Here is a 15540-nt window from a genome sequence, read left to right on the forward strand (position 1 = left end):
GTTCCCATGCCCACATTGGCTGGCTGGGGCCGTGTAGAAAGGACCCCACCCAACCTCTGGAGTCCTCAGGGGCCAAAGGAATGGTGGAGATGCAGAGGGCAGCTCCTGTATTGTAAAGATAAGGAGGCATTTAGCATGATGCCTGTTGGAGGAGGGGGAGGACAGGTTTTTAAAGAGTGCCTGTGTGTAGATGGGGCCTTGGTGGGGGAGAGGCAGAAAAGGGCAGAGAAATAGAGAATCCTAGGACTAGACTGGACTTTGATACCCTCTGGCTTGTGCCCCTGCATCCCAAAGAAGCTCTGACCCATCCTTCTGCCCTTGTGAGCATGGTTTTCTGGGAAATTCTTTCCCATGTCAGGAACAGGGGCATCCATTCCTTAGCAAACCCTGTAGCTGGAAAACTGGCAGGCCTCACCAGCCCTGCCCACCCACTAGGCTTCAGGAAAGTCATTAATTTTGAAAGGGAAAACAGCCTTGGAGTGATAGGTGTTGGGAAGTATGGGAATGACAGTGAGCTGATTCCACATAGCTGTGGAATCCTGCCTCTTTTATCTTCTGGGAGGTGAGAATCCTTTACTGTACAAGAGCAATCTTCCTCAGCCAGTCACATCTGGGCTTTCATTGAGGCTTTGTTTGAGATCACTCTAATCTGTCTCCATTTACTCCAGGTACCTTTCCTCCCTCTCACTTTAACTGTGCTGAGAAAGCTAAGGGGAAGGGTGCAATGGGAGGCGTGTGGGCCCGTGCAGACCACACTCAATTTATCTTCTCAATTAAAAATCGGGCGGACACATTTTCTATCCAAGACTAGAAATACAATTCAGAAATAACTGTATTGAACAGGCATTAAACATTGCACCAAAAGCATTGGGAATCACAATTCTACAGAGCGGAAAAGGTCACAGTTTCCATAAGAAATTCCTTTAAGAAGATCATTAACAGCCACTCAATAAACTAACCCTACCCCCCCCCACCATTCCATAAAGTGTACATTTCTCTAACCATTAATTACTTCACAGACACAGTGTTCAGAATAATGGGATTGTCATGCATTACCACTGTGGATGGCCCGGGTCTCTTTCATAGGGAAGGGCACACAAACAATATAGACAGCAAGGAAGAGGAGAGGAGGCAACTAGCAGAGGCAGACGCGTAGAGTATTTGGGGGAAGTGTGTGTGTCCTAGCCATGGCCTCATGGAGCATGTTTTTTGTTATGCCTGGGTGGAGGCCAGTGTGGGCATGCCAAGCTAGAATGGCCAAGGCCACCATCTTGAAAACCCTCTGTTCACCTGAGACATGTCCTGCTAGGGTAATGCTGGATGAGGAACAGAAAAGGGTGTAGACCTTCTCGTGCATCTGGTACTTCTTTGTTTTTGAAAGAGATGTCTTGGTGAGCTTTTTTTTCTTTTCAAATCCTGTTACTTGGCCTGCCAAATCACAGCTCAGGACATGAAGGGTCACAGTGAAACTGTGAATAAACACATGCTATTCCATGGTATCTCTGTATAGGATGGGGGATTTCCCTCCAAGTCAGGCCCGTTTCCATTTTGTCGCAGCTCAGTGCCCAGTTCATCAATCTGTTGATTAGTGTTGATAGGAGATCCATCTATTTGTTGTCAGCGGGTAGATGACCCAAAGCCATTGGGTAGATTGGTAAAAGAAAAGCTGAGTTTCTCATATTGTCGCCAGGTCAGTGCTTTCACCTGGGGATTGGGCAAGAGCTCTATCTTATGGGTATCTAGCCTTGCCTTTTATCTTTCATTTATAAGAAGGCAAAGGAACCTAGGGTGTTTTTAGATTGGGGTTCAGTTTACACTAACCAGCTTGGTCCAGTAAGGCCAATATTAATAAGATGGACTTGCCCAGAATAGCTGATGGGCTAATAGCAGCTAACCAGGGCTTGGTCTTTCAAGACTGTTGCTAACTGCTTTATGCCTATTCCTTTCCAAGTAGAGAACCCCCATTCCTTTTGTGCTGCTGCTACTGGGGGACAAGATTAATTTCTGCCTTATAGACAATCTGGTCAGCTCAGGCTTTGACTGATTGAAGGTGGGGAGAAGGATGTGACTGCTGAGGGCTGCTGAGGCTAGAGACCCAACCAGGCAGGGTGTTGACTATGAAAAGAAAGGGGAAGGGTGACTAAAATGGGGGGTGGTCTGATTACCTGTGGCCAGGGAACAGAGATTGCTCAGGTTGCCTTCTCCATTTCAAGGTGGGGATGTTGCCTAACAGTGGCTCTCACAGTTTGGAAGCCAAAATCCTAGCCTAGTGGAGGGGAAGGGGGGAGCCCTTATTGAAGGGCAGGGCATGCTGTTGTTAGGAATGAGGAAGGGACCTCAGTGAGGAGGAGCTGTTCAGCCAGGCTTTCCAGTGGCTCCCATGTCATTGAAGCCAGCACCATCTTTAGCGTCTGAGTCTTGTGAAGCTCATCCTACTGGACAAACTGTTCTGAGAACAATTCCAAGACCTGAACCCTGGGGTCACTCAGCATCTCTGAGAATAACCGGGTCTTTGATTAATCAATAAAAAGCCTCAGCATGGCCACTGCTGTCGGCTTTGCCCCCCAGTGCCACACACAGAAAATTTTGTAAATGGCAGTTTCCAAAGCACACTTCTCACAGCAGAACTGTGTTTGCCAAAAAAAAATTTGCATGCACAATTTGGGGAGCCGAGCTGACAAAAAGGGGCAGAATGTCCTGAATTAGGTCTGGACACACCAGAGTTTGCCCATGCAGGTGTGGGGGGTGGGAGGAGACACAACCAGCATGGGTAATTGGAATCTAGGAAGTTTCCATGGCTAAGGAGAGAAATTGGCTCCTGAACTCAATGAGATGGCCATATAGCATTGTCTGAGAAGCTCCAGAATAGACTTTCTCCTGCGGGGAGTTCTTAAAGAACAAGCCAAGATGAGAGAACTCTAAGCATACATGAGTGAGAGAAGGTTGGACCCAGCTATGGAAATCGGCTTAGGAACAGCCCTGAGGGAGAAGAAGAGGCATGCTTTATCGTGCCACAGTGACCAAGAGGCAATATGGTAAGGAAGGTGCCTAGACCGAGCAGGGGAAAGCCTCAGACTTTGAAGAAGCTGAAGAAAGGGATGAAGAAAAAAATAAGGAAAGTCTAAGGAGAAAAAAGGATCAAACGATATCTCATTTATCTGGAGCAAGTCAATTGACCTTCTGACACCTCAGTTTCTCTACCTCTCAAGTGGAAGGAATGGTATTTAGCCCTCTTCCACACCTTGCTTCATTGTTCCCTCTGAGAGGGTGAGGGGAAATGAGGCATGGGTAATTGTTCTGAGCTCTTCAGAAACACAAAGCTCAAGAATCTCAGATATTAATGTCCCTAAGAGCAATCGCAATAATCCTAGTGATGGCAGGGATGACAGAGGAGGTGACTGAAGTGGTTCCAAACAACTCCCACTAGGAAAATGTGTTCATAATCCATATTCACATCAGAAAACTTGATATCCTCCTTTAATACTCACTTGTTCCCCCCCCCTTCCCCCAGCCTCTCTTCACAAATGAATATATGACAGAAAACCCTTGCTGACCCAAGTCAGTTGCTGGGGTCTGCATCTATACTAAGGAAATACACAAATATACATCTTTGTCTACTTGTATATATCTAGTTCCATGCTAATCCTATGTACATTTGGGTAGCCTGGCTAAAGCTACTTGGGCTGTCTCCAACAGAGATGGCCAATTAACCAATCCATTACAGAAATTCCTGTTTACATGTTCGTCTCAACTCTAACATTGGTTCTTTTGAACTTCTTTCATTAAAGTGTTTATGGTAAATAACAATCTCTTTGAACTTGGAAACATTTCCTATTAACCAGGATCTGTCTTAAACTAGCAAGTGGCTATCCTTCACAACCAACTACAAAAAGAAATTCTGATTTTCCATGGGGTCTACCCTATTGAGAACATTAGCCTCTGAAGGTGTGCATGTGACACACACACATATACACCGCATACATATGTTGCAACTAAGAATAAAGTTCCCTGCTGGGAAGAACCATTAAGACAGAATATAGGACTCACAGCTTTGTTTACAATTCTATTGGGAAGGATAATCATTTGTTAGTTCAAGGAAGGCCTTATGCCTTGATTATGGGTTAGATTAAGTAAGACCTTAACCTTGAGTTAACACTGTTTTTCCAGATTTCTGGGTACCAAAGAGTATATTGGCTGGGCCTGGTTCCTTGTTCTGATACTCAATTAAAAACCTTCCATAGCCCCCGGCGGTCTTGGCCAAGCAGAGCCTCTTCCTATGTTTGTATTGGGTTATGTATCCCTTCTACCTAGCACAGTACTTGCCACAATAAGTTCTTAAGATATGCTTGTCAAATTAGTCTTTTCAAATAATCAGCCATATTAACAGAAATATCAATGGGAATCTAAGGCATCAATGTCCCATCGGTTGGATGAGAACCCTAACCACTGTTTCTTTAGGTAGATACACATATATGTGCCTGCCCTCTCCTCCTTTTTCAGTCTTTCCTCTCCTCCTAGAATTTTCTGGCCATTATCTGAATTCTGTATCTTGCCAAAACCATCTTCTCTTCCTTAGCCACAAGCAGTGGCACCTCTTAAAGTGGACCGACAACTTATTCCTGATCTAAAAGCAAAAGATTCTCTAATCCTGAAAACTCCATGGAGCCAGTGGTAGAATTAGTGATAAGAGGACTCAGGGAGGGAAGAGGATAGCAATGGGCTTCCCTGGATGGCTCTGCTTAAGATTGGAATATCCAGGTAGGGCCTTCCATTAGTCCCCCTTTCCTCATTTTATTGAGGTTTGAGAGAGAATAGAAAGGCTGGTTTTCTTCCTGCCCACCTAGAATTCCTCCCTCCTCTTGCATACATTTGTCCCTCGTGCTTTTTCCCACTCCGAGTCCTACATTCCCTTGAAATCCAGGTGGATCTTGTCTCCTGCAGGCTGCGGACACATCAGTATGCACAAGATGCATGACGATGGCATTTAACCAAGTGAGGCTCTGACCCTCTATGATAAATGTGGAGGGAATGAAAAGGTCACATCCCAGCCAGTCATGCAGGGCAGGTGACTGCTCATTTGGAGAAAGACCTTGAGATTGCAATGGGGAGAAGGTGTCCTAGGCTGATAGGCTTCACTGGAGAGAAGTGGGGTGCCAGGGGCCGGGAAGAAAGGAAGAAATTGTCCCCAATTTGGTCAGAAAGAGGAAGGCAGAGAGGGGTGGCTGAAATAGAGGCCCTGAGTCCATCCCAAATCAGTGTGGGAGGGATTGGCCTCTAGGTAGGCTTTCAAGCAGACTTTTTATTCTCATTCCATCTCCCACTGAACACCCCAGTTTGTCGGGGTTCCCTTCTGTCCCTACCAGTCTTTTATTCCTATTGGGATTTCTGGCCTTCGTGATGCCATAAGTTGGGGAAAAGTAAAAGTCAGTTTTTCATCTGGGGGATCCCAGGATCCTGGGGTTGAGGGGCAAGGGATGGGGAGGACAAGGAAGAAAAAGACAGCCAGAACTCAGAAATTGCATTCTGGGACCTCCCAGTCTAAAGAAAATGCAGACTATTCATTTAAGAGCAATGAAGCAAAATGAGGGGCCTTAGGGGGAGGCTTCATTTGGGGGCTGCCTTGATGACGATGCCTGAGTCAGGAGGTTCAGTGTACTGAAGACCAGAGACCCTCAGCATGGGGAACTGGGACAGCTGTGGAAAAGGTTGAGTCATCCTGTTCATCCATTTGATGGATCCATCTCCACAGAGATTCTCCCCAGCTGTCAACAGGCCCCTTGGCTTCTGGCTTCTTGTCCTCTCGGAGTCTGAGTGGGTGCTGCTGGCTAGAGAGAAGGTTGAGCCTTTGACAAGTTGGGACAGCAAGCAGGCTTCTTATCTTGGCAGGCAGTTTGATTTGGTGGGAATGGGCTGGAGAAACTAGAGAAGGTGGAGCCTTCAGCAACCTGAGACAGAACTCTGGGGAGGCCTGTCCCTCCAGCTGGTTGCCCTCTGCCAAGAAAAGCCTTCCAAATTACACAAGGCCCCTTGGCTTCTGGCCCCCTGTCTCTACAGAGAACCTGGGTCATGGACGTATTGGATGAGAGCATTGAGGCTTTAGCTACCCAAGGCAGAAGGGAACCTTTCAGAGCCCTCCCCATCCATCCGATTGCCACCTCACCCCACCCTGAGTTTCTGGCTCCCTGACTTGCTAGAGATTGTTTTGAATTTCTTTTGTCTTGGGAGAGAGTCTTTTGCTTGGTGGTTTTCTTGGTTTTCTTTTCCTCTTGAAAAAAATATACTTTATTCTTTTGCTCAAGAATTTGTAGGAGAGAATTAGGGGAGGAAACAAAAATATTTGTAGGAGCCAACAAGACCAGCCAAAGCAGTGCCTCCAGACAGGTTCAGGATCTTAGCAGTGCTCCCAGGGAGATCACTGTCTTCCTAGAAGTGTCCAGTGTGCTTCTTGAGGGCATGCAGAAGGGCAAGGACAGCCAGCTGCAGTCAGTCACTTCTCTCCACAAAGGCCATATTTAAGGGCAGTCAGGGTGAGATGGTGTGGCCAGGAAAACAAGTGGGCATGGCCAGGGCCCCCACAAACGGGTGCTACTGTTTCTCAGACACTCTTGCCCCCCTTTTCCCATAATCCAGGAGCTCTGGTAGCCTACAATGACCGTTGTGGCATGAAGGGAGTCTTGAGAAGAAGGAACAGGAGATGAGAGAGTATGGGAATCCAGCCGTTGTTCATCCTCATTATGGAATCTCAGATAAATACACCCATGAGGCTGATGAGTCTGGCCTAGACCACCAAGTGCTGCCTCATCACTTTGTACTACCAAGACCAGCCAAAGTACTCCATGGGGAGTGGGCTTGGGGGAGGGTACTCACAGAGGTATGTACACTTTAGGATGTTAGCGAGGAATAATGGGGATGCACACACTGGCTTTCTTTTGAAGATTGGCAGGGCTGAGGGGAGTAGGCTGGATGGGGAAGCTGGTGAACCAAAACTGGTAGAAGCAAATGGTCCTGATGGAGGGCAGACTCCCAATGTTAGAGGCATGTTTCCTTATTGACATTTCTTGAAGTTGACAGCCCAAAGTGAGCCAAACAACTTGGCCGATGTTCTAAAGCAAAGCCTTTATGAGATGAAGGAAATGAGAGCAGACCCGTCGGCATTGTCTCCTGGGACGCTTCTTGGCAATGAAGTGTGTGGAGCTGTGGCTTTACTGTTTCCGGATCATGCCCTTGATGGCTGACTCCCGGTTGACATATGTGGCCCAGTAGACCAGATTAAAGATGGCAAAGAGCACGGGAAAGATGATGCGGGAGATCTTGTCCACCTTGCTGACACTGTTGTAGGTCTTCTTGGTTTCAGGGGGACTCTCTACCACGTGGGGTGTCTTGGGTGGGGAGACAGCTGCCCCCGATGCCGTAGCACTGGCTGCAGCACTCTTGGAGATGGTGGAGAGTCCAGGGTCCTTGGCAATGTTGAGAGCATAGGTGGTGCCCACGATGTTGTAGGTGTTGTTTGCTTTCTTGGCCAAGGTCATCGGCTCTTTTTTCTATGGGAGTGGGTGGGTGGGTGGGAAAACAGGGGAGGGGGAACAAAACAGAGACCGATTACTTCCATTGTACAAACCAAGAGGGAGGACTAGGGAGAGAAGGGGGAAGGTAGGACACTGGAGTCATGGAGTCAATGGTAGTGAGGGGCCAGGGTTACATTTAGGATGATGACTCATGATGGGGAGCAGTGTACTGATACCAAATGTAATGTCATCCAGGAATCAGGGCCCTTTGGACTGCATAGAAGTCGGGGATTCCAGAAAGAGGGCAAACTTTCGTCTAGATAAGTTCTCTCCCTTAAACAGAGCCATAAATATCTCTTTGGAAGGAGGAAGAAACTGAAGCCTGGATGGGAGGGGTTTGCCCAAGCTCTCTCAGGTAGCAAGTAGCAGAGTCAGTATTTGAACCAAGTTCTTCTAGATTTGGGTTCCCAAATGGAGTATTTTTTCCAGGTTTCTATGTTTCGGGTCTAATAAACATGGTGGAGCAGAAAGAATCCTGGACTTGGGAGTCAGAAGGACTTGAATTCAAGTTCTCACTTGGCCATTTGCAAGTTATGTGACAATGAGCAAGTTATTCTCCTTAAGCCTCAGTTTCCTCAGCTATAAAATGGGGATGATTGTTACTCAGACTATTTAATGCACATTTTGCACACATTACTCATCTCTCTGATTGTATGGATGCACTAACCACGGGCTTGAATGAGTGAATACAAGGGGAAAGAGAACCCTGGCTCTCCTGGTCAGCAAAACATGGTTGCCATGACTTGGAATAGGAAGTGGGCCAAGGTGGCTAGGGTAGCTGACTGGGGATAAGATGAGAGCTCAGGGATATCTGGGAGGAAGACCCAGGCACTTGCCCTCAGCTCAGGGGCAGGGACAGGGAGGGAGGGACAGCAGTGAAGTGAGGAGGAAGCTACTGGGTCGATGGATTCATTGTTTGCCATGTCATGAATCTGTCCGGGGTGATGGTCCTGGAAGACAGGATGAAATGCTGCAAAGCAATACATGGACACCCATGGGGTGACCTTCTTAGGTGACTGGCAATCTGGAGAAACAGGAAGGGTTTGGTTTAGTCCAAGAATGACCTACCTTTCCCCGGGGCCTTCTGCCCAGGAGAGAGCACAGGTGCCCTAGTAGGTTACTTCTCAAAAGCTACCATTGATGCTGCCCATGAATTACTCTGAGACTGAGCCCTCATGGGAAAAAAGAACAGCAATGTCACAGCAACTGGGGAAAGAAGCCCAAGTTATCTCCAGCAATCCAGAATTCATAGGCATGTCATTCCCAGCTTTGGGGCTTTGGATTTCACATAGTTGACTCACATGATATTTAAGCAGATGTATATTTCTACTCAAATCAAACAGTTGAAAGGCCTGGGGAACAGGCCTCAAGTTCTCTGATGACTCTGGCAAAGTCAAAGGGCAGAAGGACACATTTCTCACAAGTACCATATCCTTATGACTGTGCTTGGTAGGGGTTGGAGTGTGCAGAGGGTAATTTGGGTAAAGGAAATCTGGTCAAAGTGTCCCCTTTGCTCTCCCAAGAAACCCACTGGTCAAAGGACCAGGTGCCAGGGAGAAGCAACTTTGAGGTTCTCCAAGTGGTCCACGAGCCACACACTGGTTCTTATACATCAGTAGGTGCTCAGTAGATGTTGGCTGCATGAACAAACAAACGAATGAATGAATGAATGAATGAGTCAAATGCAAGTTATTTTTTCAAAGTTGAAAGGTGGTGAATGGTGAGGATACTTTCCATGGCAGATTTTGAATTTCAGTTTACAGCCACTGACATGTACTCATGACAGTTGCTGACCCAGCCCTAAATCGATAAGATTCCTGTGTGATTGAAAACAGGGCCAGGTTTATCTTTTTAAGTTCTGAGCAGATAGCATTTTGTGCTGAGTTTGATACTATAATCATGTCCAACTTACAGCATCTCAGAGGTAGAAGAGCCCCTAAGGGCCGTTTAGTCCAACTTGTACCTGAAACAAGCATCCCTTCTATATCATTCCGGATGAGAAGGCATTTGAAGAAGCTCCAGTAAGAGGGGCCTCCCTACCTCCAGAGGCAGCCTGTTGCAGCTTCTTCTGACATCAAGCAACAGTCTGCCTCTCTGAAAGTTCCCCACCTTGCAGGGCTCTCATGGCCCCTCTGGGGCCAAGCAAAATGACTCCTTTACCTCTTGCCCAGTCTTTCCTTTTCTTGGCTAAACGTTTACTGTTGTGTCTGATAGATATTGTGTGCCAGGGGAGACTTGGGTGACTAGAATTCATATTACTTTACACAAGCATACCGAAGTGTTTACAGTTTTTCTCATTTCTTCTGACTCTGAGTGGTAGCATGTAATATTAGAAAGAGCAAAGGACTTGGGTTCAAATCTTACCTCTGACACTCATCATGGCAAGACCCTCCGAACTTCAGCTTCCCCATCTGTTAACTGGGGGGTGGGGGCGATAGCACCTATAGTATCTTCCTTGCGGGAAGCCTCAAGGGGCTTGCCAGCCATTACTATTACTGTTCTCCACTGTCTAGAGCGTGTGTTCCTGTTGACAGTTTCTTATGATCCAGAGAAAACATGTCCAATCTCCTCCTTTTCTAACCACAGACAGTGCCATTCATTGAAAGGCAAGTGTCTGCAATCACACTGTCCACTAGCTGGCTTCTCCCAGGCCCCCACCTTTGGCTCTAGGTATGGGGCCATTGAAGAAAGATGCTACACCCAACTTGTTTAGAGGACACTCCAGCAGTCTGGCCCCTGAGACTCATTCTCATGCATGTGTGAGGCCTGTTGGGCCTTCGAGGAAGTTAGGGGTACAGCAGCTACAGCCACAGCAGCCACTTTTCTCGCCAATGAAGTCGGGTCAGATTCCTGTTTCCCCCAGGCCCAGGACCCTGGCTTCCCTTAGAGGAGGTAGGGGGGTCAGCTTCATGACTCCAACACAGTCCCTCGTCTATAGGGTATAGATAGTATGGCTATATACCAAACTGAAGCACCAGTTGGTGGGCTTTTGGCAAAAGCTTGGCTCTGTCTCCTCTCCCCAGCCCTCACCCGGAGCTCAAGCCTTGGAAGCATTATCTTGTGATTGCTAAGACCTTGGAGGAGGCAGATATGTGGAGAGAGAAGGGTGAGGAAGGTTGGGAAGGGATGACCAGGGACAGATCTGTTCCCAGTATCCCGGCCTCACTACTCTGTGAGTGGCAGAGGAAGGTGGAAGGAAACAGCAGCAAAACCAATGCCAAACCAAAAAAAAAGCATTTTTTTCTTCCCTCCGGGAGTTTGATTTCTAAAAATGTCAATGACATTACTTGGGATGTTTGGGAGTTTGAAAGCCCAGCAGGAAATGAGTTGTGAGCCTTACAAATAAGCGGCACTGAGGTTTTAGGGGCTCACCACCAAAGGCTTTGCAAATGCCAGTGCATGGCATGCCCCTTTCCTGAGAAGAAAAGAGACAAATGGCCACCTGCACTCTTTCGGAGGCAGAAGAATGTGTCATCGGAACAGCGGTGTACTTTCCTCCCCCACACATATACACTAGAACAGTCCCGAGACAGGCTAGCCCATCTCCTTTGAGTGCCTCCTTGGGGCCATCCCAGTGGAGGACTCACTGTGACCCTTGGAATGTCCAAATACAGCCCACCCCCAGACAAGAGTCTTCTCCATAACATCCAACAAGTGCTCATTCAGTCTCTGCTTGAAGACCTCCCAGGGCACCTCTTCCTACTTTGGATGACTCGAATTGTTAGGAAGTTGTTGGGTTTGAAATAGTCAGCCTGCCCACACCCTCAACCCTGAACCAGAATCCTTTTCTACTCCAAACTTGATACCGCCCCCATTCCATAAATCTAGAGCTGGAAGGGACATCAAAAGTCATTTAAAAGATGAAAAACGGGGCAGCTAGATGGCGAAGTGGATAGAGCACTGGCCTTGGAGTCAGGAGTACCTGAGTTCAAATCCAGCCTCAGACACTTAACACTTACTTAGCTGTGTGACCCTGGGCAAGTCACTTAACCCCCATTGCCTCACTAAAAAAAAAACAAAAAACAAATAAAAGATGAAAAACCTGAGTCCCAAGGAGATGAAGTGATGGGGAGAAGATTCCATACGTAGGTAATGAGTGGCCAAGGTAGGATTCATATCTAGGACCTCTGCTACAAAGTCCACCTTTTCCAGCTGCACCGCATTAACTCTCTTGGATGACATAGTTGCCTGGCTCCTAACTCTATGGTTTATCCTGTCAGAATATTCTCACCCTGAGGACCTTGCTTTATTTTTGCAGAGAGGTATTTGTCCAATTTTCTTAGAAGAAGGAAGTGAGGCATAGAGGGCTCTGGGAAGAACCTGAGCTGAGAATCACTAACATTTCTGTAGCCTTTGAAATGTGCAAAGCACTCTCCATATGTTATCTCATTTGAGCCTTACAATATATACCTGTAAGCTAGAGAATGCAACTATTATCTCCATTTTAAAGAGGAGGAAAGTAAGACTGGGAGTTGGGGTAGTGACTTGCCCAGGGTCTCCTAGCTAGTAAATGTCATGGGAGAGATTTGCTCATATGTCTCTGCTGACTACAAGATCCATGTGGTTTGCCTGTTACGCCTTCCGCTTCTCTAGGGACTATACCCCTGGTCAGCCAATACACTGAGCTGTGTAGATAAATCTTCCACTGAGCCAGACCTCTAGTAAGCTCTGGCTTCCAAAGACATCGAAATGGGGATCCATTAAAGTATAGAGCACTGGACCTGGAGTCAGGAGGAGGACTTGAGTTCAAATTCTTCCTCAGACACTTCCTATCTGTGTGATGCTGGGCAAGTCAGTAAACTTCTGTCTGTTTCAGTTTCCTCATCTGTAAAATGTGATGATAACATAACCTTAACTCCTGGATTTCTGTCATTTTGTGGAAAAGGGGCTTGCATAGTTCTCTGAATCTATGAGCTATGCTGGAGAGGGTTACTCAAAATGGACAGGCTAGGGGGCAGCTAGGTGGCACAGTGGATAGAGCACCGGCCCTTGAGTCAGGAGGACCTGAGTTCAAATCCGGCCTCAGACACTTAACACTTACTAGCTGTGTGACCCTGGGCAAGTCACTTAACTCCAATTGCCTCACTAAAAAAAAACAAAAAAAAAACAAAAAACAAAAAAAAAACAAAAACAAAATGGACAGGCTAGGGGGCAGCTAGGTGGTGCAGTGAATAAAGCAGTGGCCCTGGATTCAGGAAGACCTGGGTTCAAATCTGGCCTCAGACACTTGACACTAACTAGCTGTGTGACCCTGGGCAAGTCACTTAACCCTCATTGCCCCACAAAAACAAAACAAAACATGGACAGGCTATAGTGGAAGGAAGTAGCAAACCACTCTAGTACCTTTACCAAGTAAACCCCAAGTATTCAAACACTACAAGAGATGACAATGAAGGATGAACCCCTCAGGTTAGAAGGGTCTGGTGTGCTATGGTCCATGGGGTCACAATGAGTCAGACACAGCTGAACGATGGAACAACAACCTAACCTCCCTCCCAGGGTGGTTGTGCTGTGCTAGCGATAAATCTTATGATCCTTCCCTGATACCCAAGCTGGTCCCACAAGGAGTCTGCTCCTTGCCTCAGATAGCCTAGCTTTGGGTGGGGGTGGGGAGATATGATTGTTGTTGTTGTTGCTGCTGTTATTGTTGTTATTGTTATTATTTTACCATGAAGAATACTTAGAAAATGCAGCCCAGAGTTATTCCCTGTCCATTGGCAATCTGTTCCTCAGCTCTCCTACTGACAGTTGTTTGGAGTAGAGCTAATTAAAGGCTGAGACAGAATCAGTAGTGAACTTTTATGCCAGACGGCACCAAAACAACATGGCCTGTGACTCAAAATGCCAGGCAAACATGGGAGAGAGTCCCAGTCCCAATCCCCTAAAGCCATCCAGCTGGTCTGTAGGGACTCAGACAGCCTAGAGGCTTCTGGGAGAGAACATTCATAGCAACTCCCAGACTGTGCTCAGAAAGGGGGCTCCTATAGTTGGGAATGAAGGGACATACCACTTTAGGGCGTTGCAAGGAATTATGGTTATGTATATAGATAGTGCGCCATCCTCCTAGGAGAATCTGGGACTTCTAAACAAAGACTGATGCTATTCCCAATTCACACTCAAAACTCAGAGGATGCCCCTTCTCCAGGGTGGACACTGCTCTGCTTTTGAGGCAGGATGGAAAAGCATGGAGAGTGGGATCATAGCCAAGGCACCAATAGCACAGGATGCCTCAAATCTCCTTGAATGCTAGGCATGGTCAGCATTATTTGAAATTTGTTCCTCATATGGCACAAGCTCAGCAAAGAAACCCTATTGTCCTCAAAGAGACAAGCAAGACAGTTGCTCAATTCTAGACCTGGAGGCTGAAGGTGTCAAGCACCTCTGTGATTGGCTAAGCAATGCACATGATCTTCCCTGGCTCCTTCCACATCTCTTGGAGATTCTTCCACTGATATTAGCTACAGAGCATGAGGTGAAGCCATCCTGGAGCTTAATTTCATCTGGTCCCCAGCACTTAGCACAATGCTTGGCACAGGACAAGCACTTAATAAAAGGTTGCTGACTGACTGACCATGGCTATAAGACAGGGATCTTCTTTTAGGAAAACATATGTTTTTCCTCTGTTAAATGGTATGTGACTCCCCAAAATTCAAAAGAAGGAAGTTAGTATTTTTTCCATTGAAAAGAAAAAATGGCCAGAAAACCTCTTTGGCAAACAGGGAAGCTGCTTCTGCCTCTTTACTGATCTTTCTTGCTTCTGTCCGTTAACTGGCCATGATGTAGAACCAAAGGATGTGTTTGTAGTAGGTGTTGTTCTATTTCTTGGATGGCATTTTCTGCCCTCTTTCCTTATTTTCAAAAGCGTATGGGGTTTATGTTTCATAGTTCTCGTAAAAAAACAAAACTAGCTTGCTTTCCATTTATATGTCTTGAGATTGCTTGTTTTTTCCCTGTGACTCAATGGCCCTTGACAGAAAAAAGCCCCCTAAATACCCTATAGACACACAGAGAAAACACAGCTCCAAATCCTAAGTCGAGCCATCTTCCCTTTCTAGAATTTATTTTCGAATCCACTGACTTGTCACTAATTGGATGACCTTGGGCAATTTCAGGCAATCTGGGCACCAGAGTCCTCTTTCAGTTCAACAAATAAGCACTGGGGTCCTACTAGGTGCTAGGAGCAGATGTTGGACTAAATGACCTCTGATGGTCAGCTCTAACATTCAAGCTACTGAACTAGGGCTCTTGCTTCAATCGGCTCACTTGCCTCTCAGCACTTGCCCCTGGGGCTGGAGTCTATAGCAACAGAGAACACCTTGCTTTTTGTCAAGAATCTTGCTCCCCCCTCTCCTTTTCCTTTCCCTTTCTGACCCACAAAGCACATTCTGATGAGCTTCCCCCCTTCCCACCCCCACTGCTGTCCCCCAAGCCCAGCCTCCAGAATGAATGTCAAGGACAAAGCTTGATTTCAGAATTGATTCCCTAATAAAAAGACGGGACTGGTCGTGCTAGAGTAAGCACTTTCTGTAAGTGTACGGGGCTGGAATAGAGATTGGCTGAGGGGCGGGGTGATGGAGGAGCTGTCTGGCACTTATCTGCCCAGAAATTAAGAGAGGAACTATGAAGAAAGCCAATGTCCAGGAAGGAGGGCACCAAACCTTTCCCCAACCTGGTTCTAGTCTCCAGCTCAGTACATTTCCCTCAAAGCCTAAAGAAAAGGGTGAATTCTATTGGGCAATGACATCCTAGGTAGCCCAGCCAATATATTCAGTATGGCCACCTATCCAGCCTCTGAAGAGAATACAAAAGTCCCCCTTCAAGGTTTCAAACAGACACAATTATCCAGAGACTGTCAATCTCTTAAGATGATTAGAAGTAAAGGAAAGAGGACTGGAATTATGGTCAATGGACCTGGAATTCTTAGTCCGTCCTGGGCACTTTTTGCCTGTGTGACCTTGAGCAAGTCATGTTCCCT

General features: G+C 46.8%; 1 protein-coding gene across 3 annotated transcripts in view; it reads right to left on the reverse strand.

Annotated features, from left to right (window-relative positions):
* Nucleotides 1-835: 835 nt before the first annotated feature.
* Nucleotides 836-15540, reverse strand: part of GABRA3 (gamma-aminobutyric acid type A receptor subunit alpha3) — a 164787-nt gene continuing 150082 nt past the window's right edge. For all 3 annotated transcript variants that reach the window (XM_043974309.1, XM_043974310.1, XM_043974308.1), the window contains exon 10: nt 836-7541. In XM_043974309.1, the coding sequence (XP_043830244.1) occupies nt 7203-7541 (339 nt within the window). In that variant the 3' untranslated portion in view covers nt 836-7202. The remainder of the gene's footprint in view (nt 7542-15540) is intronic.

This window comes from Dromiciops gliroides, chromosome X (genome assembly GCF_019393635.1).
Source record: "Dromiciops gliroides isolate mDroGli1 chromosome X, mDroGli1.pri, whole genome shotgun sequence".
Taxonomy (NCBI): Eukaryota; Metazoa; Chordata; class Mammalia; order Microbiotheria; family Microbiotheriidae; genus Dromiciops; species Dromiciops gliroides.